At 28.0% G+C, this 26683-nt stretch overlaps 2 protein-coding genes across 2 annotated transcripts; one reads left to right on the top strand and one right to left on the bottom strand.

Annotated features, from left to right (window-relative positions):
- The first annotated feature begins 13254 nt into the window (after positions 1–13254).
- LOC113858240 lies at positions 13255–13923 on the top strand. The gene is made up of 2 exons (XM_027490772.1): positions 13255–13455; positions 13723–13923. The coding sequence occupies exons 1-2, from the start codon at positions 13255–13257 to the stop codon at positions 13921–13923; spliced, it is 402 nt and encodes a 133-aa protein (XP_027346573.1).
- A 4338-nt stretch (positions 13924–18261) lies between these two features.
- On the bottom strand, positions 18262–19981 carry LOC113859047 (salicylic acid-binding protein 2-like). Its single transcript, XM_027491863.1, has 3 exons — positions 19597–19981; positions 18786–18911; positions 18262–18648 (listed from the first exon to the last, which is right to left on the bottom strand). Exons 1-3 carry the CDS (start codon positions 19972–19974, stop codon positions 18367–18369), a joined length of 786 nt encoding a protein of 261 aa, XP_027347664.1. The 5' UTR covers positions 19975–19981; the 3' UTR covers positions 18262–18366.
- Positions 19982–26683: the final 6702 nt, after the last annotated feature.

The following is a 26683-nucleotide window of genomic DNA, read 5'->3' as shown; positions in this document are numbered from 1 at the left end:
TTCGCTGCTTTTTTTCGTGGACGTAGGCCAAATTAGGCTGAACCACGTAAATCTCATGTTTTTCTTCTCTCTCTCTCTCTATTCTGTTCTTGATATAATTTGTTGATATACAAATAGATTTTTGCGGTTAGTGATTTTCTAGCTTATAAATTGTTATAGCAGTGACTGGTTTTTTTTTTTTTTTTTTTGGTTTTATTACTTGGATAGGTTGCATGTTGGGTTGGTTTCTTGTTCTGTTTCTTTGTTTCAGGTCCATATAGGTAAACTATTTCAAAGATCAGAACTGACAAGTAGCGCCATCTGTGGGGACGAAAGAAAAAAAAAGTTAAAAGGTTCAGAACAAGGAGAATGGGAACCACCAATTATGATATTGAGAAGTTCTCAAAGAAGAATGACTTTGGGTTATGGAGGATCAAGATGGAAGCAATCTTGATCCAACAAGGTTGTGCTAGAGCCATTAAGGGAGAAGAAAAACTGTCAAGTTTTTTAAGCCAGCAAGAAAAATTAGAGATGATAAATAAAGCAAGGAGTGCTATAATCTTGTGCCTTGGAGATAAAGCTCTAAGAGAGGTTGCAAAGGAGAAGACAACAGTTTCAATGTGGTTGAAGTTAGAATTCTTGTACATAACAAAGTCTCTGGCTAATCGGTTATGCCTAAAGCAGCAACTCTACACCTTCAAGATGATAGAATCAAGAATGATCACAGAGCAACTGACTGAGTTCAACAAGATCTTTGATGATTTGGATAACATTGAAGTGAAACTTGAGGATGAGGATAAAGCTCTTTTGCTCCTAAACTCATTGGCAAAGTCCTTTGAGCATTTCAAGGATGCTATCTTGTATGGAAAAGATTAAGATATTATGTTGGAAAAAGTTCAAACTGCCATAAGGGCTAAGGAACTGCAAAAATTGCAAGACTCAAAGTCTGAAGACCATTTGAATATATGGGTCCTTCTAGAGTGAAAACTCATGGTGGAAGCTCATACTTTCTTACCATAATAGATGATTTCTTAAGAAGAGTGTGGTTGTATGTTTTAAAAGATAAAACTGAAGCATTTTCAAAGTTTAAAGAATGGCACACTCTTGTTGAAAATTAATTAGAATCTAAATTGAAAACCTTAAGGATTAACAATGGCCTAAAATTTGTTTCGGAGCAATTTAATGAGTTTTGTAGGAAACTAGGTATTAGAAGACATAAAATAGTCTCTCACACTCCATAGCAGAATGGTCTAGCAAAAAGAATGAATAGAACTATTCTAGAAAGGGTTGGATGCATGCTTCTACGTGCAGGTCTACCAAAGACTTTTTGGGATGAAGCTGCAAACACTACAGCCTATCTAATTAATGGGTGTCCCTCATCAGCCCTAAGTTATAAGATACCTATAGAGGCTTGGAGTGGTAAACTAACAGACTATTCAAATTTGAAAGTGTTTGGATCATTGGCATTTGCGCATATTAGACAAGGAAAACTTGAAGCAAGGGCCATAAAGAGTAATTTTCTTGGATACCCTGAAAGGGTGAAAGGGTATAAGTTATGGAAGCTGGAACTTGGGGAATAAAGGTGCTTCATAAGCAAGAATGTCACCTTTGATGAAACTAGGGTGACAATGCTATCTAAGAACTAGAAAGGAATGAAACATAGTAACAAGAATACTCTGTTTGAGGTGGAGTCTTCAAAAGGATCAGATCAGGCTAGAAAAGAAAATCCTATAGAATTGACAAATCAAATAGAAGCAGGAAATTTAGAGCAAGCTTCAAAGTTTGATGACCTCTCTAATTATCAATTAGTTAGAGATAGAGCAAGGAGACAATCTAAACCAACTAGTAGATATGGATTTGCTGCCCTAATATGTTACGCTTTGAATGCAGTTGAGGGTATTCACGGTTTAGAACCAAGAACTTTGAAGGAAGCAAGTAAGAGTGAAGATAGTCAACTACGGTTTCAAGTAATGAATGAAGAAATGGAGTCACTAAAAAAAAATCATACCTGGATATTGGTGAAGCAACTTGAAAAACAAAAGGTTGTTAGATGTAAGTGGCTATTCAAGAAGAAAGAAGGAATCGCAGGTGTAGAAAAGTTTAGGTATAAAGCTAGACTAGTTACTAGAGGTTTTACATAGGTTGAATGGATTGACTATAATGAAATTTTTTCAGTTGTAGTAAAACACTGCTCAATAAGGATCCTACTTAGATTGGTAAATCAGTCTAACTTGGAACTTGAACACCTTGATGTAAAAACATTTCTTCATAGAAACTTGGAGGAAACTATCTACATGAAGCAACCTCAAGGTTTTGAAGAAAAAGAAGAACAAGTGTGCTTGTTGAAGAGATCCCTCTATGGTTTGAAGCAAAGTCCAAGGATGTAGTATAAAAGGTTTGATTAGTTTCTAACAAGCTATAGATTCAACAGAAGCAACTATGATAGTTGTGTCTATATTTTGAAAAAAACAGGAAACTGCACTCTGTATCTTCTTCTCTATGTAGATGACATTCTTATTGCTAGTGCAAATAAGGGAGAAATAGAAGAGTTGAAGCGCACTCTAAAGATGGAGTTTGAAATGAAAGAATTAGGACCTGCTAAGAGGATCTTAGGAATGGATATTCAAAGAAATAGGAAAAAAAGAGAGCTCCTCTTATCTCAAGAAAATTATGTAAGAAGGGTAGTAGAAAGGTTTAGAATGCATCAATCTAAACCGGTTTAAACACCACTTGGTCATCACACAAAATTGTCTATTGATCAAGCCCCAAAGTCAATTGAAGAAAGGTCTAAAATGAATTAGACCCCTTGTGCAAGTAGAGTTGGAAGCATAATGTATAGAATGATTTGTAGTAGACCTGATTTAGCACATGCTGTGAGCATGGTGAGTTGGTTCATGGGAGATTTGGGCAGCTGTCATTGGGATGCTTTAAAATGGATTTTAAGATATCTCAATTGGTCACAAAATGCAGGTTTAATGTATAAGAAAACAACTAAGGAGAAGGCTATCACTGGCTATGTAGATGCTGATTATGTAGCAAATGTTAATACCAGAAAATCATTAACAGGGTATGTGTTTATGCTGTTTGGAATGGCAATTAGCTAGAAGATAACTCACCAATCCGTGGTGGCACTTTCAACTACGGAAGCTGAGTACATTACTATGACAAAAGGAGTAAAAGAAACAATCTAGCTTAGAGGGATGATAGGTGAATTAGGAATAGAGCAAGCTCAACTCATGCTCTATTGTGACAATCAGATTGCAATTCATCTAGCAAATCATCAAGTCTATCATGAAAGGACAAAGCATATAGATGTGAAGCTTCATTTCATTCGAGATGTCATTAAATCTGGGAAGTGAAGATTGCAAAGGTAGCAACTGAAGACAATCTTGCTGACATATTCACAAAGTCATTGTCAAGGGTCAAGTTCAAGCATTGCTTGAATTTGATAAGCTTTGTTGGTGATTAGAGCATATTAGTGGAAGAGCAGCCTAGTGCAGTACAAGAATACTTAAAGATTTAGAATCAAGGTGAAAAAATGTAACTCAAAATTGGTTAGAGATTATTTTAACCAATAGGTAAAACCTACTTTATTTTTTACCACTTTACCCTTGCACATTGTATTTTATTTCTTTTTGGTCTTTCCCCACATGACTACAATTAGGCTTGTATATATGACAACTAGTTAGATATTTTGAAAAGTGATTAATAGGTGTGTGTGGCTGAGAGCAAAAGAGAAATAAAAAGAAAGTGAGATCAGCGTACATCGGAGAGAGAGAGTGAGAGTGAGTAAACTTGAATTTCTCATGCAGAAGAGAGGTTGGTAAGATTGTAAGCAAAAACCTAGAAAGATCATCAAATCTGTAGTAAATCTAAACTTGTATTCACTATGATGAATGAGAAATTAATTTGCTGCTCTTTTCTATGGACGTAAGCCAAATTAGGCTAAATCACGTAAATCTCATGTTTTTCTTCTCCCTCTTTATTCTATTCTTGATATAATTTGTTGACATACAAATAGATGTCTGCGGTTAGTGTTTTTCCAATTTATAAATTGTTATAGCAGTGACTAATTTTTTTATTTTATTTTATTATTTGGATAAGTTGAATGTTAAATTAGTTTCTTGTTCTGTTTTTCTGTTTCAAGTCTATATAGATAAATCATTTTAAAGATTAGAATTGACAGGGTGTTTGAAAATATAAATTTTTTATTTAATTTTTCTCATATTATTATAATTATCAAATTTATAATTAATTATAATATATATATATATATATAGATAATCTATTAGATATAAAATAAAAAATTTAAAATTTAGACTTACATTTCTTTATATATATATATATATATATATATATATATATATATATATATATATATATATATAAAGACTATGTCATGTCAATTTATAGTACAAAAACATTGAAACACAGGCAATGTCAAATAGTTTGGAACATTAAATAAATGTATTTTTCTTTCGATGTTCACTTTTCCTAACACGGGTTCTCTAATTGGAAAGTGACTTCTTTTACCTCAAAACATTAAGCTTAAACCAGTCATAATAAAGAAGCTTTAGGACATGCCTTTGGTACGATGAGTGATAGTTTTGGAAAATTAGTAAAAATGTAGCGCTGCATGTGGTGGTGGGCCTCCCTTGGAACAAGCTGGAAAACTAGTATCACACTCCAAGGCTCCCTATAAGGCATGACGTTGTGACTGAAGATTTGAAGGTGATATGAATAATGTTGAAAGCTGAACACGACAGCGTTGTTGGCTACCAAGATATAGACGCAGTGGGTCAGATGTATTAAATTACTTAAATTAGAGATGATGGATACGACCCAGTGAGAGAAATGCTGAAATTTTTAATCTCTGAAAACAACATATTTAAATGAAGTGCCCCTTTGATGGTGACGTTATATTTAAATGAAGTTTAGCTTTTTTGGCTTTAAAGTTTTGATAAGCAATGCTAAAATACCTTTCATATATATCTAGAGAACTCTAACAATTACGGATAGGAACTTCCAATTTGTAATCTTGACTAGCCCAGTAGCTTTGGTTGCTGAACCATTGATGAAGGCTCGTCGTAGATCAGCTTTTGTTTACTAACCGAATTTGACTTTTTTGCTATTTCTTTCTTCGTCGACCCGCCACCCGCTTAAACCGCGAAAGGGGAGAAGGAATAATTCTTTATATATATTAATTAGTTAATAATATAAAAAGTAATAAACCAAAATTAAATTTTCTGTGTGTGTTAGATGTAAAGAGTTTATTTTTAATATATATATATATATATATAAGAGCAAAAGATATAAATTTAAATCGTATAATTATATGTAGATAATTATAATTATAATATTTAAATAATCATATAATCATGAATTATATAGTTTAATTTTAATTGTTTTTAATAAGATTTAAGGATCAAAGTTTGTTTTTCTTATTTTTATATATATAAAAAAATTTACTCAACAAAATTTATTCCTCTCATTATCATATAAGAAGTTTCTTTTGTTTTATTATATGATGTGTCATATACAAATACGAGTTAATAATCATTAATATTAAATGTTAAATTTAGATGCTTATAGTATTTAATAAATATTTTATTATATTAATAAATAATATACATAATAACATTTAAATTATATAAAATTTAATATCTGTAATTTATTAATTTTATATTTTATAAAAAATATAAAAATTAAATTAAATAAAGAAAAATATGATAAGTCTACTTCCTGTTTGAAAAATTCAAGAATTGGATTGTTTCAGTATTAATAATTCATCAATTTCATTTAACTTATATTTGAAACAATGTATATTTATTTATCGTTAATTTTTATTAGATAGTCACTTATAATTTGAAAATTAGAAGAAAACGACCGAGTACTTGATGGTAGGCAAATAAACGTGTCTTCCAAGGTGGATCCAGTGATATCGAATGTGCTACGATGTTTTGCTTTCCTACCCAGCTGGGCTTAAAAAGGGGAAATAGTTAGGCGTATCAAAATATCTCGACCGAAAATCATCATAGGTCGGCAAACCAAAAACAAAAAAAAAACAACGAAACATTAATAATTAACAGAGTTACTAATAATTTTATTAAAAAAATTGAAACATATAAAAAACTTAGTCTTCAAATAAAAATCAAATTTTGCGAACTTAATCATACTATAAGAATTTAATCCTGCTCACTTTTAATACAACCGTCGAAGGACTTGTTTAGAGTAGTTGAAATTTTTTAGATTTTAAATGTAATTTAAAAATAAAATATCTTGATTAAAATAGAATTCAAAAAATTTTAAAATAGTTTTTAAAACAATTTTAACTTAATTTTCAAAATAAAAATTGTTTTAATTTTTATTTTAATTATAAAAATAAATTATTCAACCTCGTTATCTTTTTTAAAAAAACAAAATTACATAAAAGTTTTTAAAATAATAAAATTTAATTAAAAACAATGTTTTAAATTTAATCATTTGTATATACCCTTTATCATATTCTTTTGAGCAACTAAATATAATCTAATATGACTTAATTTTATGTTCTCAGTTTAAAGTCATCAACCATCAATAATCAATCAATCATCAATTAGAAATTATATAGTTATTGGCTTAAATAAGTAGAGTCAAATTTAGTATTTAAAATTTAAATTTGATTTTGTGAAAAAATTATTTCAATTTAATTAATTTATTTAAAAAATATAAATTTAAAATATAAATTTGATTTATTAAATTATGTATGATTTTTTTTATAAACTGTAAATAATTTTTTTATTAAGTTAGTATTTAATTAATATTTTTATATTAAAAATAAAGTAAAGCAATTATAAAAATAGTATGTTTCTTTAAATAAAATTATGGCCATTTATTTAAAATTATATATATATATATATATATATATATATGAGTTATTTACTAACTATTAATCATAAATATGAGTTTATTTAATTAAATTAAAAAATCAGTTTAATCAAACATTTGAGTTATCTTATATTTCATAAGTTCATTTTTGAACTTTTAGTAGAAAGTAATGTTATTTTTCCTCACTCGTTATAAGCCCATAATATTTTTTTCTGACAAATAAAATAGAATTGGTGATGCATTGTCAATTATTTTAGTTTTCAATGGTAACAACAAAGGTTGTTTTTCTTGTTTCACCGCTAATATATATAAGCGCTCAATTACATAAAGTTCTGCCTCTTTGAATTGATATCTTGTACAATTTGAGATTATTAATACATATTAAATTTAAGATAAAGGAGATATAATATTATTGAAAGAAATTATATATGATCAGTAAGAAATTGAATAAGTTGTATAGGTCATGATGAGGGGCTTCTCTTACTGTCTAAACCTTCTCAATTGGCATAGAAACATGAGCATTAGCATTTTCAACCCATTTAACCACTACTCTAAGCGAACCATCATTTATTTTTTGATGGTGTATAGTTGGACCTAAGTTTTGTATTGTGCCATATGCTAATAGCTATAGAGGAGCCTCTACAAAAAATTACACTAATCAACATCGTCCTTAGAAGCATTTATCAAGGTACAACTCCCTTTGGTGCTAACATATTCTTCAGGACAAGAGGCTCGAGGAACACAAGCTTAGAGATTTGTGTTCACCTGAGAGAGACCTAATGAAGCAAGTTACCTAATTTTTACTTTAAGTTCTTATTTGATCTTTTCTCTATTAACCTCCAATTCGTCCTTTGTAACCATTCTTTCCTGTTGTGGTGTACTTGACCTAAAGCATTGTCAAATGTCCACACCCAGCAACACGAACACAGCTAAGGTGCTTTGGTCGTCTGATAGCAACAAATAAAATGTCGTTACCCAATATGTGTAAAAGCGTCCTTAGAACTTTACTCTATTAATGAATCCTAAAAATATAAACAGTTAAAAGGCAATATTTAGATAAGACTAAATTGACTATTTAAAGTTGTTTCATAAAGTTTCATTGAATACTCACAATTTGGTCACCAACATGACTCTTATATGAGGTGTAGGTAGTGATGGAGGAGAAACAACAACAATTTGGGTCAAATGGAGAGGCCTCTTGAACCACTTTGGTCATCTCTTCTAATATTTTTTTCTCAAGCAACTCACAGTGAGACAATCTATGAGGGTAGCAATTTTCTGCTTGAATTACATGTGTATAGATAGCAATTTTTTTGCTTAAATTACATATTTTTTTTCTTTTATTCAGATGGAGAGGCCTCTTGACACACTTCGGTCATCTCTTCTAATATTCTTTCTTCAAGCAACTTACAATGAGATAATCTATGAGTGTAGCTATTTTTTTGCTTGAATTACATGTCATTTTTCTTTTATTCTATCATTAGTAAATAAATTGATATAAGTTTGAAAATGTGATTTAGTGTACAAAGAAAATAACATCTATGTATTTTTTAATCAATGTTTTTTTTAAGTAGGTTAGGTTGACTTTCCACAAACTTTTGCCATGTGTCATCTATCAATAAATTAATATTTTTGACAATGAGAAACATCTTTCTGACTTTTAAAAACATATTTGAAAATTAAGTACGTCTTAAGACCCTTCAACATTCTCCCAAGAAGGATAATCACTTGCTTTTCAAGAAGTTAGTATTAGTTGTATTTATTGCTAATTAAATAAAGTTTGAGAGATAGGAAATTGATATACCATGGTGTTTTGCCACTTGACACTTTACTTTATTCCAATCCTTGGTCAGCATACTGCTAACCTTACTATGTCTAAGAAGTGTTGCATATCTCTCGAACTGCATGTGATTCAGTTCTAAAGAATTTCCTATTAAGTGTCAAACTAATTGGTATCCTACTCAACATTATGACTAAGAGAAACTCTTAGCTGTGTGACATTGTGAAGTTGGATCAACTATATTTTTTTAGATAATAATAATAATAATAATAATAATAATAATAATAATAATAATAATAATAAATTGATATGCATAAAAAGTATTAGTGTAATATTTATTAACAATTAGTACAATAAAAAATTAACTTGTAATTTGTTATTTTTAATTATTTTCTCATATCATGTTGTGTGTTGTATACATTATCTACTTTATTTTCATAATTTGAAGTAGGTATATTTGATAAGAAAGAATGACTCTCAAATAGGTGAAGGTTTGAATCTTGAAAGTCATTATAACTGGGCATTGGTTTTCTTGAAGCATTACTACCAACTGTTATTAGTACAATCAGTGACATAGAAGACTTGTTTTGCTTGAGTTGTTATGATAAATGGTTCATTCTTATACCCAAGTTTGTTAAGATGAAGTGATATAATTTTGATTCATCTACTTGAATATCATGGTTACTATCAACTAGTTATATTTGAAAATAAGAACTCTATATTTAGTATAGTCATCCTCTCAAATTTCTTCAATGACTCCAAAATAAGAAAAAGATATTATTACATAATATTTATGATTTGAACTAGAGAAATACATGGACTCGGCTACTATCATCACACCACTATATGCACTATACTCTTGTTATCTAAAAACTTTGTATAAAAGGAAAAATTGGTGCTATCAATTCAGTTTAACATATCACATCAAAGTTTGGACCATGTACTAGCCATTTCAATATTTTTGAAATTGTATCATCCTTCATAATTTCATCTTCAAATCATTTTAAGAAAGTCTTATGCTCATTCAACAACATTTTTCGTTCATTCGAGGATTATTTTTATTAATATGTTTTTGTGAGCAGGCAAATAAGGTTGAACTTCGTCAATATTATTTAAGATATACAAATGTGCTTGTAGTACATCTAATTAACCTATGCCCTTAACATTTATACTTTGTATACCTTTATGATACCTGGGAAATGTTTGTGAGCAAATGTACTTGTCAACTAGTAATAAAATGGGTTCTCAAATTAAGTTCTTATAATATTGTCCTACAAAAATTATTTTCAATTATCAAGAATATCATGATTTAATTGTTTGAACCTAACTAAATAGTGCGTAATGAAGTAAAATAGCAATATGAAAGAATTAAATAAAAAGGGTAATTAAAAGATTAAGAAAATAGTGAAACTTCTGACAAGAACTATTTAAGATGAGCCTAAGGCATATGATTTCACTTTTACACTAATTATGTTATTAATTATTGAATTTTAGTTGGAAGTTGTTATTAGTGTATTATGGAGATATTCTGAATAAAAATTAGATATTTTTAATCCTTGGCAATGCTATGTGAAGTTAAGTTTGACTTTTGAATTTTGAATTTTGAATTTCAAATTTCAAATTTAAACTTAGATATGAAGATTTGGAGTAATTCTGATTGTGGATAAAACTGATTTGAAAAAACAGAGCTCAATCAACTGGAAACTCAAGGCACAACCTATATAAAGAGGCCTTATGCTTCAAACTTAAGACATTTTCACTTTGAGAGTTATTGGAGACCATTGGCAAGGACGACAAGCTTCCTCTTGGAATCCAAACAAGTGATTAAGCACCTTTCAGAGAACGAGAACTTTGTTCTTCTTTTACCTTTCTGGGTTTCTTTTGTTTGAGTTTTCCTTTGTGGTTATAGGTTTATTATCACGTTCTTCATAGTTTATTTTGTTATGAGTAACTAAACCCATAGCTAAGACTGTGGAGGATCCTACTGGAAACTTTGTATGAATTTTACTTTTAATGTTAGTATTGGTTTTTTTATTGTTTGATTTTTATTCTATTAGATTATATTGTGTATGTTAAGATTTGATCACCCTTAGCATCTCATAGTTAGTTGCATTATAAGCAATCGTACCACGTGTAATTAATAAAACTATAGGATAAAACGAGACAAGGGGCTAGGTTAATCATACTTAGTTCCTTTCTTTCAGTCGTTATTAAATTAACAAATTCATAGGATCTTCATACTTTCTCGACTAATTACCTTGTATGACCATTCGGGGTGTTTGCTCAAGAAAAAGAATATTGACATTGCATAATCATTAGGTGTTAAGAGAACTAATTATGAGTGGTTGGCAAATATTTGGATATCAATATCAGGATTAAATTAATTAGAACATAAAGAAGTGTAGTAGGTGAACCCATAAGTCTTAGGCTCATATCATCTGATCTCTCTCATACATTGTATTACTATTTTTTTTTAATTTATTGTTAACATTAAGCCTTATTTTTGGTCTATTATAATCTTGTTACATTTAAACAATTGAATCAAGTTATTCTTGGTAGTTGAAAATAATCTCTGTAGGACGATAACTTGGAATTCTTTTCAAAAACCTTTTATTACTTTTTAATGGGTACACTTACCCACGAACACTTAACATATAAATATAAACTTACTAGGATAAAAGTCAATCGAGAAAAAGAAATTGCAATTGTTATTAAATATAAAGATCAAATAAATTGTGCAAAGGATTCATCATAACCCTATTTATGAATTTAGTTACTCATAATGAAATAAACAAAGAAAGTAATTGTAAAGAAACTCATAGCCATTGGAAAAGAAAATGTAAATTAAAGGAATCCTAAGAAGAAAAAAAATGAGGAGTTCTTGTCCCCAAGATGCACTCTTGATTGCTTGCTTTGACTCTAAAGAGATATTCCTATGTCTTCACCAATGACCTCCACTCCTAAACGACTCCAAAAGTTGTTACAAGTCAGCTTGAAAACATATGTCTCAAAAGGTCTCTAAGAGAAAAGTCTCTTCTACAAGTGTGTGAGGCCTCTTTGTATAAAGCATACAATCTATAAATTATTTCTTTGCAGATCCCTTGAAAATCTCCAAGTTAGTTGCAATAGAAGCAAAGCACGACTATGGATACATTTTAGGACGACAGTGAATTGTCTCCTAGTCACTACATTTAAATTGCTTTTTAATTGATTGAGTATGACATTGACCAACTTTAAATAAACCTCAATATGATTTCCTAGTTGTTTCGAGCCCAAAATCATTATTAACAAAATAATGTATTTTCATTTCATGCACAACCGAGAAGAGAAATTGTAAGTTACCAAAAGAGTATGTCATGAACTATGTATACTACTTACGTTACCATAAGGATTCATTTCATTTGTAGCAAGTCTAAGCCTAAAGTTTCTTATCTCATTGTCAAACTCTAGAAGCAACTAATCAATTTTCTTCCATTGGAGAGAATCAGCTAGATGACACAACTTTCCATCATGTTATCTTTCGTCTATATAACGACGCCAAAACCTTGTTCATGGGAAAGTATACCAAGGCTTTCATGGTATTATTTTCGCTGGAGGCTGAGAAGAATATGAAAGTTGAACATATACAGTGGTGCATGATTTCTTAGAAATTTTTCTGACAATGTGGTTGAATTGCCACCAGATGTCGCCTTGGGGAGCGAGATTTGAAGTATTTGTTCAATTAGAATGAGTTAAATATGAAATCATAAGAGTTTGAAGTATCTATTCGATCAAAAACTAAATATGCAACAAAGGTGGTGAATGACATTTCTCAAGGATTATGACTTCACATTGTCTTAGTATCCTGAAAAGGCGAACATAGTTGTAGACGCATTGAGCAGGAAGTCCCTGCATATTTTAGCTATAATGGTGGCAAAGTGGAAGATGATAGAAGGGTTTAGAGATTTAAACTTAATAGTGGAAGTAGAACCTCAAAGTTTGTACCTTGGAACTTTGAAGATGATACAAATAGATTGATAAGATTCAAGGACTATGTGTGTATTCCTCAGGATGACGAATTAGAACATATGATATTGAAAGAGATGCATAAAAGTAAGTTAAGTTTCCACCCAAGAGCAACAAAACTGTATCAAGATCTATGAAGAAAGTTTTGGTGGTATGGAATTCAAAAAGGGGTAATAGAGTATGTTACAAAATAGAATTGCCAGAAATCGAAAGCAGAACATTAATATTTGCCGAGAAAATTGCAACCGTTGGAGATTCTTGAATGGAAACGGGATAGTATTTTTATTGATTTTGTATCCGGTCTGCTAAGAACTAAAAGTAATCATGATGTTGTGTGGGTGATTGTATATCGCTTGACCAAAATTGCTCGTTTTCTTCCAATTAATATGACGTATAAGTTGAAGAGACTAGCAAAGGTACACATAAAAGAAATAGTCAGATTGCATAGGGTACATATGAGTATTGTGTTAGAAAGAGACCCAAAGTTTACATCAAAATTTTAGGAAAGTTTGCAAGAAGCTTTAGGAACCAAGTTAAAGCTTAGTTCAACATATCATCCCTAAACTGATGGGCAAACTGAGTGAACCATTCAATCACTCGAGGATCTGTTGCAAGCTTATGTGATGGAACAACAGGGTGTTTGGGATAAATGCCTGCCTTTGGTAGAATTCACGTACAAAAATAGTTATCATGCTAGTATTGGGATAACGCCATACAAGGCATTATATGGAAGAAAGTGCAGAACGTCTCTGTGTTGGTACGAAACTGGAGAAGCAATTTTGCATGGACCAGATGTGGTTCAGAGGAAAAATGACCAAGTCAAGGTGATTAGAGAGAAAATCAAGATCGCACAAGACAAGCAAAAGAGTTATTACAATCAATAGAGAAAGCCTCTAGAGTTTCAAGTTGGTGACCATGTATTTTTTAGAGTTTCATCCATTACTGGAGTTAGTAAAGCTTTAAAATCTAAGAAATTACCTCCCAAATTCATTAAACCATTTGAAATATTGAGTAGAATTGGCCCTGTGGCCTATGAGATTGCCATACCTCCAATTCTTTCAAATTTACACCCAGATTTTCATATATCTTAGCTCAGAAAATACATTCCTGATCCTTCTCATGTAATTAAATTTGATCCTATTCAAGCTCAAGAAAATCTTTCATATGATGTATTTCTAGTGAAACTTGCTTACCATTGGACCAAACAATTGAGGGGTAAAGATATTTTGTTGGTGAAGAGGATATGGAATGTAAGCGATGAAGGAGATGCCACGTGGGAACTTGAAGATTAAATGATGGAGACATACCCTCATCTTTTCCTAAGCTAGTGAATTTTTGGGATGAAATTCTTTAAAGAGTGAGAAAGTTGTAACACAATTTTTTTCTTAATTGTATTTTGTTGTTAATAATTGTTGATTGTGTTTTTAATTAGTTGAATGTGTTTAAATTTGAAAGTTTTTGAATAAAGGCTGCTACAGGGAGTCTCGCTCAAGTGAGACATATCTCGTGAAGCAAGACTGATTGTTCTAGACCAGGTGATTCCAGAGAATTCTCACTTAGGCAAGAATGAGTCCCACTCAAGTGAGATAGGATAGAGTTACTCCAACTGTTATTTCACCCAGGTAAGATGGGCTCGCTCAAGTAAGGACTTGAATGAAAAAAAGACCAACTCTCTGGACCCCTTCTTACTCAGGCAAGAATCACCCTCGCTCAGGTGAGAATATCAGAAAAATCCTGAGAGACCATTATCTAATGTTTTCGCCCAAGCAAGATCGTTCTTCGCTCAAATGAGAGAGCACGAGTTTGAGGAGTATTTACAGGTTTTCTAGTATGACAACTTGCATTACAATCTAAGTAACATCTTTCTCCTTTTCTCTCTGATTTCTCCTCTTCCTTCCTCAGAGAAATCTTCTTCAAACCCCAATCATTCCTCGAATATGAACTTGAACATGCAATCCAATCGACTCCGAGTAAGTCTCTTAGAGTTTGATTCTCTATTCTCTGTTCTCTTTACTTCATTTTCTATTTTCTCAAGGATATCCTATTTTGTGATGTTTATTCTTTGAAAGGTAATCTCCACAAAACTCTTTCATAAATCTTCTTTTCAAGATAAGGAGAGCTCTATTTCATCATTATAACATAGTGCATATTTTGTGCTGACGAGAATACTATTATGTATTTCTTGCATGCAAATACATGATTGAATGATATTTGAGTGTTGTGAATATTGATGATGCATATTGGTTAATTTGGATGTTTGCACTATATTTCTATGAAACATGTGATAAGGAATTGGTCCGGAAATGATATGAGAAAACATGATGCTTTAACTGAATAATATTTGATTGTAGTGAAAGGATAATGTTGTATGTTGATTAATTTTAGGTGTTAGTACTATACTCTTATAATATGTATGATTGAGAATTAGTCTGAAAGTGCTTTACTAAGCACAATCTTTTAGCTAAGTGATGAAATTGATATGAAAAGGAATATGGGATGAGTACAAAGTGATGAAAGAAACTAGTGTAAATAGTTACAGAGATACACTTGGAGTATAGAGTTTAGAGATAATGTGAAAATATGAGAAAAATATAGGATGGTGAGCGACATTTGCATATGTGTATACACTCTTTCTCAAAGCGAATGCATCACATGGTCTCACACTCGTTTTCTGACTAGACTCTTGACTATATCTTTGTTAAGAAGCCTGTTATTGTATACGTTATATCTGTGTGCATGGGTTAACCAGTGACTATTTACTTATATACATAAGACATCAAGAAGTGTTGGAGGTAATGAATATCTGTGATCACAGTGCATAGAAAAGTGCGTGTTAGAGAGATAATTATAGCAAATTGTGTTGGAATAATTTGATTATGTGAGAATTGCTGATATATTATCTTTGTGATTGATGTGGCAAGATTTTTTTTAATTTATGATTAATATTTATGTTGTGATAAGTATTATTGAAAGTATATTATGTTTAGTGATAAAATAGATGATCATCCTTACTGAACATTTCAGAAAACAAGAATAATGGAACCTCAGAGACAAATTAGATTAGTAGATTATCTTATCAATTATAGATTGATCTATGTATTTAGGGAATATCAACGATTTTGTCATTTTAATTTTAATATGGATTATGATGATGAATCAGGAAGTGTATGGACTATAAAAATAAATGTATATCATAATATCCCTTTTGATTATGTCGTAAATAGTCATATTTGCCATGTCCTTAGTCTTTTTATCTATTGAGGGACTGTTAGGCCTCCAATGACTACAGAGTATATTTACACTTTTCTTGATCACAACTTTCTTGGAAAACTTACTTGATATACTTTTGAATGAATAATGGGTGTTGAAGTCATAGTTGATCCTAGTAATCTCAAAAAGGATGAGAACCTTACGCCAGAAGAGCTGGCTGAGATAAAGGGCTAGCATGGTGATAATGACTAAGACTAAATCTTTAGTATGTTGATTATGGATAAGAAATACTCGTAAGACTTAGCCTATTTTTTATATTATAAATATATGTTCTAAGTCCTACTATATTTTGTTAAAAGTTTATAAATATTATACTCTTGTATATAAATGAAATTTTGTATACTTAATCTTTATAATACAATTTATATTTTATTAATTTAATATCTTTGCAAACTTTGTGGATGCATTTATTTATAAGAATGTTTTAAATTTTGGTATACTATTCTACGCGTTTGAAAAGAAATTCATTTTCATTACTTCATTTTGTCATAAATTTCAAAGCAATTCCAATTAATAAATATGAGGTGTCACAAACTCTTCTAGTAGATATATAATATTCAAACTTTGAGACATTACTAATCAAAATTAAACATGTATCATTTAAACTAATCACTCTTAGCTAAGTTACTAAACTTTCTGTTTGTTTCAATATTATATATAAAAATATTACAATATTAAAATTTTAATAAAAATTAAAAATGAAAAATTATGTGTAAAATTAAAAACAATATGATATAATACACAATCTAATTGATTAAATGAGTTCTCTAATTAATTAAGACTTTTATGAAACTATTTAATTATAAAACTTAACATTCTTAATTGATTAGGCAAAGTCCCTAATCAATTAGGGATTTTTTATCTAGCATTTGCTATAATTTTAGAACTAAGTTAATCAATTAGTTTAAATATTTAATTGAATAGGCAAATGTTGTCAACTCAAATTTAAGTTTTAAAAGCTCAATAATTGATTAGGTCAAGTCTCCTATTCAATTAGCCTATGTTTTTTATATATAATATTGCAATAAACAAGAAGTTTAATAACTTAACTAAGAGTGATTAATTTAAATGATACAATTTTAATTTTCATAAGTAATGTTTCAAAGTTTAAATCTTATTTACCTACTAGAAGAGTTAATTTTTAATTAGGCTAAATCTAGATATCACATAATTAATTTAATTGTTCTATCTAATCAATTACATCAAGGTTTTGTTAACCTTAACTCTTAGGGCTGAATTTAAACATTCACAAATAAAAAAAATTATGAAAAAAATGCATAATTATTGCATTGAAGTTATAAAAATACAATAAATACTTCTCTTTTTGATAAAATTTTATTATTATTAGCTGTTTATCTTCAGTTCCATAAAATTCTTACATCAATTTTATTTTTGAATATTATTGGTAAAACATAGCCTAATTGATTAGGAGATTTAGACCTAACTAATTAAAGAGCTTCTAAAACTTAAATTTTAGTTGTAACACTAGCCTAATTGATTAGCTTAATTTTAAAAATGCTAGACAAAAATTCCTAATTATATAGGGACTTCGCCTAATCAATTAAGTAGGTTAGGTTCTTTAATTGAATACTTTCATAAAGTCCTAATCAATTAAGAAACTCGCCTAATCAATTAGATTACACATTTATATCATATTATTTATAATTTTACACATAATTTTATGTTTCTAATCCATATTAAAATTTTACACAGTTAGAAATATAATTAAGAGGATTTTTTGAGTTTGTTTAAGTATGAAACACATAAAGTAATGTATGCGCTGTATAAACTCTAATTCTTACTTTTATTGAACTCATCGTGCATATTTTTTGCCTATAGAACTTCAACTTGTATTATTCTCTGAGAAAGTTTCTTTGAGTTTTTTTTCTTCTTTAACTCCATAAAAGTTTAGAGAATCCTTTTATTGTAAGGGTAGAGAACCCTTGACAGAAAAGCTTTAAATTTGAGTGTGGTATTAATGTTTGTTACAGTGAAAATTCTCAAACAAAGCTTATTAATTGAATATAAGTCAAGTGATTGGTGATTAAATAAGGATAAACTAAGTTTGTACTTCTCTATCCTTATACTCTTTTTATATTTTATTTTAATCTTTACTGCATTTAGTTAATTATAGATAACTTCAATCTCTTTCTTATATTATCCATTCATTCAATTTTAGATTAAAAAAAAAATCTTATAAAACACAGTATCTTTAACTTGTAAAACTAAATTTAAAAAATTTATAAAATTCTTATAAAATCTATAAACACAGTATCTTTAAAAAATTTACCCTTCCTTTTAAATTTTGAAGTGTGACAATAAACAGGCATGAATGTGCACAAAAAGACACAAAAAGTTACAAGAACGTCACTTTATTCATGTGTCTCATCATTCCAAGCGAGACGACTTAGTTATTCCAACAAAACACAATTTCAAACACAACAAATAAAGCCTGTTTCACGAATTCATGCGTATTTAGTAGCTATCTGCAGGAGAGAATCGCACACTTGTTGAGGCTTGCTAAGCATAGCCATATGATCAGCACCTTTGATCTCCAGAACATCATTGATCCCAGCATTTTGAATCATCCAAAGCTGGAATTTCAATGGAATTGCAAAGTCCTCAGTGCAAACAATAAAAGCACATGGAACTGACCCATATCCCTGTTTGGAGAAGTTGCACTGCTGAGACAAGTCTTCGGAAAAGAATGATGATGGCCTTAGTAAAGTCTTGCCCAATTCTAGATCCTGCAAAATCCATTTCTTAATATTATTGTTCCCGATTTGATACATCAGATTATATAAGATGAAGTCCAATTAAACATGTAATTTTTCGGCAAGCATTACTCAAGCAAGTGTAGCAGACAAGGAGAACGTGTAATTACCTCAATTGAGCCGACTTGGTAGAGTTTCTCCGCCAACATCTTGCGACCGAAAAGAAGTAAAGTTTTGTTTCCATCTTCGGGGAATTCAGAGTCCAACCAATGCCCCTTAGGCATAGTCTCATTGTACTGTTGAAGTTAACAAAAATTATAAAAGGAATATAATGGAAAATTATTATGAAAAAATATTCAACTAAAATATTATTATGTAAAAATACATTTAACTGTTCAATAATAATATTTATTTTAGAACTGTGTTTGAACGTACTTTAAAATAATAATAATGTCAAAATTATAATTAATAACATTAAAAAAACATAAACCTAAACACACACACTTATTATTAAGAGCTTAAGTTATGGAAAAAAAAAAAGGTTTTCAGAGAAGTACATTAAAAATGGTACATTTTTATCGTTAAAATAATTTGAATAGACAAAGAATCTTCCAAGTATCCCAAGAAGAAGTGTTTTCTTTTTATATATCTTTTTTCTTTTAGAAATAGTTGTCTCTTTTACTTAAATATATTTTTGAAAGTATATCTATAGAAATATATAAAAAATAAATAATAAAAACAATATATTACATTACCTATACGATTAATTTTTCATTATTTATTTTAAGTTGTCCATAAAACATAAAGATTTTACGTACTAATCTCTAACTCTTGGACCTAACTTTAAACACAAAATAATAACCTTTAATAAAAAAATGCATTTAGTATGGGAAAATTATAAAATATCATGAACGAGTTTTTAAGAAAATTAAATTGATCAAGTTTACATTTTCCGTAACATAAATGTTGTGAGAAGCAAACCTTGTCCGTGACATAGGAGGGCTTATGTTCAGTGTCTGGAGCAAAAGCTGATAAGAAAACACCAACTGCTACCTTTTCTGGGAATTTATCCATGGCAAGTGCTATATTGAGTCCCCCAAGGCTGTGTCCCACGATAATTACCTTTTCATTTGGAGGAATTGTGGCCATTAGCTGCAACAAAGGCTCGGAGTACTGTGAAAGAGTATTAACATCTTCAATTTTCTCCAAGTTGATGCCAGAGGCTGCAAGATCAAGCATTGTGACCTTGTGACCAGCAGATTCCAAACGTGGCTTCAGCTTGTACCAACACCAGGCCCCGTGGCAAGCCCCATGCACCAAAACGTAATGCTTCTTTTCAATGCGATTTTCAGTTCCCATAATGTTTTGTTGTGGTTATTATCATTCGCACTCCTTCCTATTTATAGACAATAATTGATGTCGGTGGGGTTTGGTGTCATGTGTTAATAAAATAATCAGAGCATTGAATAGTCAAACCAACCGCATTTATTGTTATTTTTAAATTAATTATTATTTTCTTTCAAGGAGATAGTTAAGAACACATTTTTAATATGCTTTCTTAACTAAAATCTATAAAAATTTGTAAAAGAATAAGAGAGAGTTATTAAATTAAAAATAAAAAACTAACAGATTATTTCTTTTATATTTTGTCTGATTTTGGGAAAAAATTGAAAAGATAAAAATAAATAAATGAACAATAAAAAAGTATATTTTTAAGTTATTTAGTATACAGAATATGAAGGAACGTAAAAAGTGAAAGAAAACAAGTTTTTGCATAGACAATTTATGTTTCTGAGAAAGATATAAATTTTTATAATATTATATTTATTGTATTATTTTTACTATAATATTTATTTAATATATTTAATCAAATAATGTAAATATTAGTTTGAAACTATTAAAATATAATTTCCAACACAACCACAAACCAGCACTGAAACTAGAAAGGGAGAGATTTTTGAACCCAAGAGAAGGAAGGACATAAAACGAATAGACAAAAAAATTATACTCTATTAATGTCTCACAAAAAAATTCAATATTGAAAAAGTTATGTAACTAAGTTATTTTTTTCTCTTGCTTTTAAATTAGTTTTGCTGCTATCTTAAATGCATAAAAAAACATTATTTATTTATTTTACCATTGTTTTCATGATTTTTTTTTTTAATAAAACTAAGCGGGGTGTTACATTCTAATTAAGTTGAATTAAATGGAATGGGTTTCTGCAACAAAAAATGAGAGTGGAAGTTGAGTAGATTGCAATGATGATTATCTTGTTTGTTTCACGTGGATAAGAGTGGAACAAGTTTCTCCTTCATTCTTATGTTTGACAAGTGAAATTAATAAAAATAAAATAAAATAACGTTTTTCATTATTTTAGTCTTTCATAAATGTTTTATAAAATTTATTTTTTTCACAGATTTAATTATCACCTCATTAATTTTTACATAGCATTAATCCCTTTTTAAAGATTAATAAGGTAGTATTTTATTTTTCTTAAATAATTTAGTTACAAAGTATTTTTATAAAGCATTAATTTAGTGACAAAATAATCTTTAAAAATTAATGTAATAATAATTAAAAGTTTTATTAGACTAATTTAAATTTATTGGCATAAATCTTTTAAAAAACTTGTTCAGTGACCTTTTATTTTTAAGGAACAATTTGACTTTAAAACATAAATAGCATACGATTTCCTTAGAGGGGGGATATTGAATTGTTTAAGTGAAATAACGTATTAATTCCCTAAATCATACATGCTTCTGCTTTTGGAAAAAAGCAAAAATAATAATAATAATAAACAAATTAACCTTTTTGCAACCGTCTAATCAAATAAGAAAATGGGTTACGCATTCTTTTCTTTTCACATTCGCTTATGGAATTCAAGAAGATTCCGGCATTGACTTTTGTATTTTGTTTAGGGTTTAAATTTAATCACGAGAAAGAATTGTTTTAACTAATTAAACTGAACGCTTCCATTGCTTAAAATTTTCGTATTCTAATAAAAATTTTAAGAGTATTTTTCAGTCAAAGAAAGATGTGTGCTCTTATTATCTAAAGATCTGTTATTACAACTATTATCTCAGTAATTAAAAATGAATATATCATATATCACATGACAAAAAAAAAGGTGTTTCTATATTAAAGAATTCATGTTGCTTTCATTAAATCTATCCAATTAATTATTCTAATAATTTTTCAAAATATGAAATTAGAAACTACTAACTTTTTTTTTCTCAGAACATGTGTAGGGCTTATTCGGAGTGAATCTGAGATTTTAGTTTTTAATTTGTAAACATTAATTTTAAAATAAAATATGTTATATTAAAATAAATTTAAATTAGTTTTAAATATTTTATCTTATTTTTAAAATTTAAAAATATATTTTTAATATTATTAATAAAAACACATTTAAATTTTATTTTTTAAAAATTATATATAATATTTTATGATTATTACGATCATTTTATAACTTTCATTGAAAGTTAATTATTGTGACTTTTTACTACAATCATGGCTAATTATTATCTTTAGTACATGATTATGATTATTACCGTCATTTATTTTATTACAACAATTATTATTGTTACTATTATTATAATAATAATTATTAGTGAATTATTATAATTACAACTATTATTATTATTGTATCATTATAATTGTATTATTATTATTATTATATTTTTTGTTATTTTCATATTATTAAATAATTAAAAAATTTATAAATAAAAATAACTTATACGATTAAAATTCAAGTAAAACTAAAATTTAAAACCATAAAAATGTAAAATTAAATTTTATAAAGTTAAAAGAATGAAAAACTTTAAAAGAGTCAATCATACTTAAATAAGACTTATCTCTTACAATTTAATAAATTTTTTATTAAATAATAAAAATTAGGAGAGTTTTCCAACGATGGAGAATGATGCAATCTTTTAAAGATTACAAGGCAGGCTTATATTTGATGCATGACCTGTTTCATAAAGGTAACCAGATTAATCATTTACTTAAAAGACTTTTTATCATTTTTTTTACCAAAAAACAAATAAAAGATAAATATTAGGTACCTAAAAACTCTACTCTTGAATTAGCAGCCAAAAGAATATTTTTTATAATCACAAACTACCGCAGTTGGGAAGTTCCTTTTTTAGCTCGGTGGTTTACACAAAAATCAGAATAATTGACATATTACTCTTTTGTAGTTCTTCTTCCGTATAATATTTAATATATGACCCAAGCTGGCATATAAATCAATTATCCAACTACTCTCTGTATTTTTTATTAAGCTTTCAAACCCTCTTGGACTTGGGTTATCCATAAAGCTCTCATCTGCACTAATAATCATGTTATCTTCTTGTTGAAGAAATCACTTTATCCACCTCTCTTTTCTCAGTCTACCAAGTTGAGTAGACCTTACAATGTTATAAGTCCAATTTTACTTTTTTATCTAAGTCAAAATAAAATTTTTAGACCATACAAACCATTCAAACACCTGATAGTTACAATTCCTCCATACTATCTAAAGGGTGGGAATAACCCACAAAGCCTTGCACTTCCATAAAATTATTATCCGAAAAGAAATTCATCATATATCATCAAATCCTAACAGTATTAATTTGGACACTCTCATAAATGAATCTCATCCTCCAGCTACATGTTACAATGGATGCATAGGTTTATTAATGAAAATATATTATGAACATAAATTTATATTAATTATTACATAAATTAATAATTTTTACGGATTAACAGATTAGGTGATGGCATAAAAAATATACTGTTAATATATATAAATTAAATTAAAAACTAATTAAGTAATGCATATAATTTAAAATATATATGGAGTTAAGGATTTTATCTAGAAATAATAATAAAGGACGCAAGTACAAGTAACAGACAAAAAAGAGTACAGAGTACTGTTAAAGATATATATTAAATAACGTGTCAAAAGTGGAGTTTCTCCTCAAGACGATCACTACTTCCCTTGGTATCTCATGTGTGGGATGGTGGCTCCTATAATTTTTATGGTTTTATTTTTCTTTTATTTTTTGCTTTTGCTAGCTGTGTTGAGTAGGAAGCGTGTGTTTAATTTCTTGTCATCTGATTTGGTTTTGATTGGTGCAGATCACCTACAAACTCACATTTTCTTACATCACATTTAGACCTTAATAAAGAGAACAGTTATATTCTGAACTTCCCATAAAATTGCAATGGAAACATATGTAATAGAACATCTGCAGCATCAACAGATATTTTCAGAAGTGAAAATTAAGGACGTGATGTCAAGAATTACGTGTAAAAATTGATCTCTCTATAACCATTATTATCATCCCCGTGTGATTTATCTGCATTAAACATTTAATATTTTCATTTATAATTTTTTATTGGATGCAAATATTATTATTTAATATTAATTTGATTTAAATTTATAATTATTGATACATCGAATTAAATTTAAATTAATTTTTATTTTTAAATAAGCTGAATTTTAATATTATCATACTCTTAATCAATCTCAACTTAAAACGCATTTTTAAATTTTGAATTATGAAACACCATATCTTACCATTAAATAAATTTTTTATTAATTTATTTCTTATTTTAAAAGTCTTATATTTAATTTTATTATTTAATATAATAAAAGTAATTACTAAAAATAAAAATATGAAATATTTTCTTTAATTTAATTTAATTTAATAATTAAAATATCCATAGAATGCTGAATTGTCATTTATTTGCAGAATTGTCTATCAAATCGCATCAGCACGGTAATAGCAAGATAAATTAAGCGTTTATTTGATATAAGGTTGAAACATTAATTTTTTTTGTTTTTAAATAAAATTACACATTCTTATAAAGTTTACAATTTAAATGACTTAAATAAGGTTTTATTTCTTAAAATTTTGTATTTTTTTTATTTGGCTCTTCATTTTAAATTTTTTTAATGTGCTCTCTTGAAAATCATTGTTTGTTATTTGATCTATCTATTAGTAATTTGTAAACTTATTTTATTATTTGTTTATATAACATTCAAGTTGGTTGATATAACATCAACTGTTGCATCATTAATAACGGTCGTATCTTTTGGTATTTTTAATGAAATTTTAGGTTTTATAATTAAAATTTTTGAAATTGAGACAAAAAGATATGAAAAAAAATAAATGAAAGTGTAGATGCAACATTATCCTCTTCGTTATTATGTTAAGTGTTACATAGATAAATTAAAACTAAAAATAATGAGTTATTGGAGAACTAAAACCTTATTTAAGTTAATTTAAATTTATTTATTTATGTGTTTTAATTATATTTAATGATGCAAACTTAATTTTATCAAACTTATTTTAAAACTAAATGAGTATTAAATATCCCTTACAAAACTAAATGAGTATTATATCAGATTGGATTATAACTCTAATGCTTCGACTTTTGTATGAACATATTCCCACTACTTAATCTTTATTCAACTTTATTGGATACGCAATGTACATTATCCACACACATTGAGTGCATTTTTATACAAAATAATTAGTGTTAAGTGTAGATAATGATAAATCTATCTCAACTAACGATGTCTATACAAATAATTAAGTGTTTTAACGTTAATATTTTTATTATAGTTTTTATTTTCCATCAATTACTATAGAATATTTAAAAATATTTTTTTATAAGAAATAAAATATTTACTATCATTGAAATATAAAACTATACTAAATTTAAGTTTATTTAAAAACATAAGTTTTATTTTATCAAAATTTTGTGATTTATTAGTTACTTAAACTCAATTTTAAGGTTTGAAATTAACATTTTCTTAGTTTGTTTATTATTTTTTTATTATACTTTCAAATGAATGAATAAAATATTAATATTAATATTTTTATTATATTTTTTTTATCGTACATCAATTAATATAGAATATTTTTAAAAGACCCTTTTTTAATAATAAAAAATTTACTAATTTTGTAACATAAAACTATACTTGATATAAATTTATTTGAAAATTAAATTTTTAATCTTTTAAAATTTTATGATTTTTTTATTCAATTTCTTTTTTTTAACAATTCCATTTTTATAATTTATCGTTAGATTACACATTTAGTAATTATACTCATTAGTCATACACTTATTTAAAAATTAATTCTTACAAGTAAAATTTACGTTTTAGTGCCTTTATGAATGGTTTCTTTTATTTTAGTGCCTTCCATCCAAGGTTGTTAATAAGATTTTAAAAATTACTAATATGAAAAACATTTTATTATGTAAAAACTAAATTGTATATGTTCTTTTGAAAAAATATATTAAGAATAAAGATCAAATAAATAATTTTAAAAAGTATCTTTTCATTCTTAAAATCATTCCTTTCAATTTTTTTCTTTAAAATTATGTCATCTACGCATATTTTAGATTAAGTAATTATACTTAATAAATTATTTATATTCATTAATCGTTGATGCACAATCTTTAATAAGAAATAGTTACTTATTTAAAAATAATAATAATTTGTATAATGTTATACAAAATAAAAATTTACATAATTTAAAAAAAACAAAATTTTAATCAATTGGCAAAATTAATCTTTTCGTTCTTTAACCTTAAGGTAAAATTCAATTTATTCCTCTAATATTTTTTTTTAATTCACTTTAATCCTCTAACTTTTACTAAAGTTTTAAATAGGTCATTTTCTATTAAAAACCTAAAGTTGTTAAAAAAATATATCGTTTTGTGCCACGTGTTTCATCGTTTCCCTTCTTAGATCTCTAACCTTATCTTTAGCACTTCTTACCCTTCCTTCTCTCTTACATCTTCATCTTTTTATACTAAAAACTTCATTTTCTTGCTACTAACACCGATCATCCACCCCTAAATTCTAAACAAATCAACTTTTTAAATACACATTTTTCATCTCTAGTAGATCTAAATGCGAAAGAACCTTATCTTTAGACTGTGCTTTGAGATTTTAAAGCACGGTATTCTTATCAGTGAAGGCTTCAGAAGTCATGATAGCATGAAAAATCAATAAAATAAAAATTGAAAAATATGAATATTTTTTGTTCAGATCTACTGGAGACTAGAA

Source organism: Abrus precatorius, unplaced genomic scaffold, assembly GCF_003935025.1.
Source record: "Abrus precatorius isolate BTA unplaced genomic scaffold, Abrus_2018 Scaffold2, whole genome shotgun sequence".
NCBI classification, from domain to species: Eukaryota; Viridiplantae; Streptophyta; class Magnoliopsida; order Fabales; family Fabaceae; genus Abrus; species Abrus precatorius.
The sequence above is the reverse complement of the archived record's forward strand: the minus strand, read 5'-3'. Positions and strand labels throughout refer to the sequence as shown.